Below are 7389 nucleotides of genomic sequence, written 5' to 3'. Positions count from 1 at the left end.
ATAGGACTTGAGAGAGAGGTTACTAGGCACAAAATCGGCTATATGAACTCCAAGAACACTAGTGTCCGATTTTAGGCTATGGGATAACATATATATAATGTAGGATTCCAAGGTTCATGGGTAAACCCTAATCCATACACATAGGTTATGATCCATAACTCATGTGGGCTAACTCTTCATGAATGCTTACATAAACTTAGCCCATCATGGATCAATAGCCCAATCCTATATGTATCACTGATTTACATAATCAATCCCCGTTAATTTAATTAGTCTCTTTTGATCACAAAATTAATTCCAAATTAATTATTGATCAATACTAATTAAATAATATGATTTCACAATTAATATATTATACTTGTAATATATTAATAAATCATAAATAACATCTTACTCAAATATTCATCCTATCAAATTGTTTTGGTGATATGCAACCCGAAATGGACCATGATACTCTCGGGTCAAGTACATACCAATTATAGTTATGGGCTTAGACACCTAATCCAACAGTTCCTTCCCCGTCGGTTAACCCTAACCCTAGCGTTCAATACAGCCGCCACCACCTCATGTGAGCCCTCTCAGCCGTCACCCTTCTTCTCCGTTCGTTTTCCGATCAAACGAGGTCATCCCGCAGATTCTTCGCCACCACGACGACCTTGCTGCAGGATAGGTTGCGTGCAACCGGAGAACTGACGAGACCGGTGAAGCAAACAGTGTGTGTCGCTGTGCGAGTCGTGCATAAAAAGTAAGCCCTCGGTAAGACTGCTCGCCACTCAACTTCCTTCTTCTTCTTCGTTTCTTTTGGTAGGACGTCGTGGGAGGTCGCTGCTGCCGTCGATGACCTTTTGGCCATCGTTTCTGTAAATTTCGGTGATGACGGTTACCTAAGAGGTGGCTGAATATGAGTACGATCGAGTTTACAGGCTTTTCTTGGTATTGGTGGTGTTGTATGCGAGATAACTGGCAAAAAACCCACCGCCACCACCACAAGGTGGTGGCTGCCACCGTTTTCTGCCGCCACCAGCCACAGTGAAGGGTGGTTGTGTGTGTTATTGTGTGTAAGAGTGTGTGCTTTGTGGGTGTGAAGTTGTATACATAATTTTTGGCAAGAACCACCACCACCACCATTGGAAATGGTGGCTACCGCCACCTGCCGCCGTAAGCCACCGTCGACCACCACTGCCTGAGGTGGCAGTGGGTGGTGCCCGACCTAGTGGAACCCTAATCAGACCAATAGCTTAATCCTGAACTTAGTTGGCTCGTGATTGGGCTGGAAACCCTAATTAGGGTTTAGAAAACCCTAATTCTGGGAATGTCAGTTTGGGAATTGTTGGGACCCGTGTTTGGACTGTTACATTGGGATTTTGATTTATGTCCAACTACATTGTATGAATGGCCTAATGGAGTGATGGACTTAATGGATTAAGTGCTTAATGAGTTAAGTCCTTTATGGGTTAACTAAAAATACTTAACCCTAATTGTCATTTCATGTGAGAAACCCTAATTTTTGGTTGGGCCTTGAGTTGGGTCTTTTCTGTTGGATTTTAGTGATTGGGCTCTTGATGAGTCATCCAAGAACAAATATATAGACTAGAATATTTGGATTGGGCTTTAGGATAAGTCTCATTGGACGGGCTTAGGCCCAATTGGGAAAATTGGGTCATAGATGGGCCATAACTGGGCCTTGATGATTAGGATGTGTTGGATCATTGGAATGCCAAATGTTTGGACTGGAATAAATGGTTAGGCCATAGGGTAAGACCAAGTAGAGGTTTGGGCCTAATTTGGAAAATTGGGCCATATGTTGGACTTTGGATCACAGTTTGACTTTTGGGCCTTTGGATTGGGCCTTGGGCTTGAATCAAGCTAAGATGGGGGTAAAGTAGTCTTTTACCCCAAGCATGGACTTATGGTATGTGATGGAACCCAATTATTAATTGGGTGTTGTTGTGTGTTGACGGTTCGGGAACCTGTCATCCAACAACTAGGTTTTTGTCCGTGGGACTTCAGCAGTGCGAGGTGAGTTACCTTCCAGTAGAAGTGGGTTGAAGGCACCAATGTCGGTCCACTCGTAGTTGATTATAGTTAAGATAATTGTCTGTGTGATAATTGTCTGGTATGCCACTATCTGTTATGAGTTATGTGTTAGTATGTTATAATATTATGTGATAATAGTAGGAGGGGAGGATAGACCCCAATATCGGTTGTAAGGACCGATAGGGTAGGTCGGGCACCCAGATATGCCTGACAGTATGTTATGCTATGATATTATGTGATAGTGGTAGGATGGGTGGATAGACCCCAATATCGCTTGTAAGGACCGACATGGTAGGTTGGGCACCCAAATATGTCTGACAGTATGTTATGCTATGTTATTATGTGGTAGTGGTAGAGGTGATATAGTCCCCGTAACCGGTTGAAATAAACCGGAGGGTTGGTCGGGTACCCAGATATGCCTGGTAGGGTAGGTCGAGCACCCAGATATGCTTGACAGGGGTAGGTCGGGCACCCCGGTATGCCTGACAAGGGTAGGTTGAGCACCCAGATATGCTCAACAGGGTAGGCGGGGCACCCAAATATGTCTAGCAGTATGTTTATTGTATGGTATGTGGTATGATGGGGGAACTCAATAAGCTTCGTGCTTACAGTTTTCTGTTTTGGTTTCAGGTACTTCGTTTTCAAAGGAAAGAAGCCGGCGATCGCAACGCATCACACTATGTTTTTCGCACATGAGATCATTGGGATTACACTATGATATTGTTTTATGATAACATGTTTTGATTACTGACACTTTGGTTTTGACATGGGATATTTTTATGGATGTTTTTATACTGTTGGTTTTATGAATTATTAAACTAAAAATGAAAATTTTGGTCTTAAATTTTGGGATGTTACAGAAACAATGTAACATTCTCAATTATATTTATGATGATTGTGTTTGCTTTGATCACTATTATACATTATGTTGTGATACTATTCAAGAAGTCAATAACCCTAGACGATTCCGCCATCCTCGTTTGGGGGTGTGACAAGTTTAGTTTCAAAGCTTTGGGTATGAAGAAGACGAAAGGGGTTCGAGAGAGAGAGAGAGAGAGAGAGAGAGAGAGAGAGAGAGTAGTGGGCCCCTTCTTTATTTGCTTTAACATTAATACTTAAATAAAAATAATAATAATAATAATAAAGTGTTTAAGAAGCAAATTAAAAGGATAGATTAGTCTTATCAAATTTAACAGGGATCAATTTCACAATGAAACTAGATGAAAATGATCATGAAACCAAAAAAAATCAAAGTTTGAACTAAACCTTAGAAAAAATGCATACCACATGGACCATTTTTGCAGTTTTGTCGAACATATATATATATATATATATATATATATATATATATATATATATATATATATATATATATATATATATATATATATAGGCTTAGGTTATTCTATTCTTACTAATTATTGTGCGGATATCGTATGCTATGAGAATGATAAAGAAAATATGTTGTTTGATAATATAAATATGTTCAATCTTACATAACTATTGTCACTAACACACATTCTCACTAATTAAATCGTCTATAAGGTTATTATACATTTATTATTATTATTCTCATTTCTGTCAGAATGTTTGTCAGAATGTTTATTTGGTCGTATTCTGTCAAAATGAAAATGAGTGAAAAACGATGTCTGAGAACAAATATAAATAATAATTAGCGAGAATGCATGAAAATGACAATATTTTTATAAGGTTGAACGTATTCGCATTGCTAAACAACTTATTCTCTTAGTAATTCTCATAGCATACGATATCCGCACAATAATTAGTTAGAATACTTGAACCTAGTTTTATATATATATATATATATATATATATATATATATATATATATATATATATATATATGACAGATTGAGAAAAAAAATTAAGTATAGTTATTTCTTGACAAATGATTAAGAAAATTGGTTTTGTAACCATTTTTTATGATAAGATAAGAAATTTGAATATTTATTTATAATAATTTCACAAAATTAATTTCGTTAATGGTTTTTTCACATGATTTTTTTTATAATTCATCATCACTTTATATTTTAGAAGGTTATGGATTTTTTTTATAGAAATTATATAATTTCAAGAAATTTGTGAATTTCACAAGTTTTATTATTCTAGAAAGTATGTTTATTTTATGAAAATAATTATGTTTTTTTTTTTATCATTGATTAAACTTTCCGCCTATTTTATTATATATGCATAATTAGTTACATATCAAATAAAAAATCACGAGCTTCTCCAACAAAAAGTACAAATTTTGTATTACAAAATGAATTTCCACGCTCTTTTTAACTTTTTCGAATCTATAAACATTATGCTTAGCATGTAATCATCCAAAGCCTTTACTTTTAATAGTGTGTTAAAGAATCCACATCATAATTTTCAAACAATGTAATTGAGTTTGACTCTTCACCCAATATTTTCTCCAAGATCACCGACGAAATTTCACATTCACAAATCGTCGTCTATAACTCCTTCCCCTCTTTCATCTCTCCCACCACAAATCCCTGCCACAAGCCGTCGTAGCAGCAAAGCGGGAAGCGACTGTTCTTCCCTCAATTCAATTCGATTCAACAGATATCATCACAAGGTCAGTTGGATCTAAACTCATTTCTTTCCCAATCACATTCATAGAAACTAAACATGTATGTGCGTATGTTCTTTCAATTTCTCGTTTAAATTACTTGTTCATGCTTATTCAATCACCGATTACGATGATTTTGTAAATTTGTAATGTTTTCCTTGATTCCTACCACGATTCATGACTTAATTCGATGAAATGTTGCAATCTACATTGAAATTATACTGATTCTAGCATTTTGCGAATTGAGGTTTTTCAGATCTGACGAAAATGAAAATTTTCGAAAAATTCAAGATCTGGAGTTTGTTGATCTGCGTGATCTCTCAATTATGTCATGGATATTACCTCCCTGGTAGCTACCCTCACAAATACGTTGTAGGCGATCAATTATCTGTGAAAGTCAACTCATTGACTTCAATTGATACTGAAATCCCCTTTAGTTACTACAGTTTACCCTTCTGCAAGCCTCCAGAAGGTGTTAAAGATAGCGCTGAGAATCTCGGTGAGCTTCTAATGGGAGATAGAATCGAAAACTCCCCATATAAGTTCAAAATGCACACTAACCAAACCGAAATCTTCCTCTGTCAAACAAAACCCTTATCAAGCGAAGAATTCAAACTGTTAACAAGTAGAATCGACGAGATGTATCAAGTCAATGTGATCCTCGACAATTTGCCTGCAATTCGTTACACTAGAAAGGATAACTTCTTGGTGAGATGGACAGGGTATCCTCTTGGAATCAAAGTTCAAGATACATATTACGTGTTCAATCACTTAAAATTCACAGTTCTTGTTCATAAATACGAAGAAACAAATGTTGCAAGCGTTATGGGGACAGGGGATGCAGCTGAAGTGATTCCATCGGTTAACACACCGGAATCAGACATTCCGGGGTATATTGTGGTCGGATTCGAGGTCACTCCTTGTAGTGTTCAACACAATGCCCAGTCTTTAAAGAACTTGAAAATGTACGAAAAATACCCTTCCGCAATTGCTTGCGAGTCCAACACTGTAACCATGGCTATAAAGGAAAACGAACCCGTGGCATTTTCATATGAAGTTTCATTCGTTGAAAGTGATATCAAATGGCCATCAAGATGGGATGCTTATTTGAAAATGGAAGGAGCAAAAGTCCACTGGTTTTCAATCCTGAATTCATTAATGGTCATCACTTTCTTGGCGGGAATCGTTCTTGTGATATTCTTAAGAACTGTTCGTCGGGATTTGACTCATTACGAAGAGCTCGACAAAGAAGCACAAGCCCAGATGAACGAAGAGTTATCAGGTTGGAAACTTGTCGTCAGCGATGTCTTTCGCATCCCAACCTACCCGGCGCTCCTCTGTGTAATGGTCGGCGACGGCGTTCAGATTCTCGGAATGGCGGTGGTCACAATCTTGTTCGCAGCGCTAGGGTTCATGTCTCCGGCGTCCCGCGGCACTCTCCTCACCGGAATGCTATTCTTCTACATGATTCTCGGAATCTTAGCCGGATATGTCGCCGTTCGTCTCTGGAGAACGATTTCCTCCGGCGACCAGAAAGGATGGGCGTCCGTTTGCTGGAAAGTCGCCTGCTTTTTCCCGGGTATCGCGTTCTTCATCCTTTTCATCTTAAATTTCCTTCTATGGGGTTCTCATAGCACCGGAGCAATTCCGTTTTCTCTCTTCGTCATCTTGATTCTACTCTGGTTTTGCGTATCTGTTCCATTAACACTCGTCGGTGGATACTTCGGTGCTAAAGCACCACACATCGAGTACCCAGTTCGAACCAATCAAATCCCACGAGAAATCCCTGCCCAAAAATACCCTTCTTGGCTCCTCGTTCTCGGCGCCGGAACTCTCCCATTCGGGACTCTTTTCATCGAGCTTTTCTTCATCATGTCGAGTATTTGGATGGGTCGGGTTTATTACGTATTCGGGTTTTTATTCATCGTTTTGATTCTTCTTGTGGTGGTATGTGCTGAGGTGTCATTGGTTTTGACTTACATGCATTTGTGTGTGGAGGATTGGAGGTGGTGGTGGAAGTCGTTTTTTGCTTCGGGATCGGTGGCGTTATACATTTTCTTGTATTCGATAAACTATCTTGTGTTTGATTTGAAGAGCTTAAGTGGGCCCGTTTCGGCTACCCTTTATTTGGGTTACTCGTTGTTCATGGTTATAGCGATTATGCTTGCAACGGGGACTGTGGGGTTACTTTCGTCTTTTTGGTTCGTTCACTACTTGTTCTCTTCGGTGAAGCTTGATTGAAATTTGGGAAGATTTTAGATGAATTTCGAGCGAAATGGTCTTATGGGAATATGTTTTTTGTTTTGTTTTTGGTGTTAGTTAAGTAGTTTTGTAATCTTGGATTTCTTGTTAGTCGATTGTATGAATTTCTTGGGCGATTATATTTGACGTTACGTTGTTTTTTTTAATTGATTTAATGTTGAATTTAAATGTTTCAATTTTATTAGACACATAAACTTTGTGGAATTTTTGTATCACGAATTTTGAAAGACTGGACAAACATTGTAAGGTTATTTTTTAAGTAAGGATGATGTTCTGATATGTTGTTTCTTGTTTAATTAAGAGAATACACAATTAATGGAACCAATGAAGTGCCAAATAGGAGGGGGAAACATTTAGAATTGATTTTTTATGTAATAAAAATTAAAGGGCTACTATAATTCCATTAAACTTTCTTTATGTGTAGAGTTGAATGATATTAAACTCTTACCATTTCTATTGTATGTCATTCCTATTGAACTTTTATTGAGCCCAAA

General features: G+C 37.9%; 1 protein-coding gene across 1 annotated transcript; it reads left to right on the top strand.

The window, feature by feature from the left end:
* Positions 1-4378: 4378 nt before the first annotated feature.
* LOC145114755 (transmembrane 9 superfamily member 11-like) lies at positions 4379-7041 on the top strand. The gene is made up of 2 exons (XM_079050842.1): positions 4379-4639; positions 4890-7041. Exon 2 carries the CDS (start codon positions 4901-4903, stop codon positions 6872-6874), a length of 1974 nt encoding a protein of 657 aa, XP_078906968.1. The 5' UTR covers positions 4379-4639; positions 4890-4900; the 3' UTR covers positions 6875-7041.
* Positions 7042-7389: the final 348 nt, after the last annotated feature.

The sequence above is a fragment of the Lactuca virosa genome, chromosome 5 (assembly GCF_052849685.1).
Source record: "Lactuca virosa cultivar CGN04683 chromosome 5, Lactuca_virosa_CGN04683_v6, whole genome shotgun sequence".
NCBI classification, from domain to species: Eukaryota; Viridiplantae; Streptophyta; class Magnoliopsida; order Asterales; family Asteraceae; genus Lactuca; species Lactuca virosa.
Note: the sequence above shows the minus strand (reverse complement) of the source record. Positions and strands in the feature narration are given on the sequence as shown.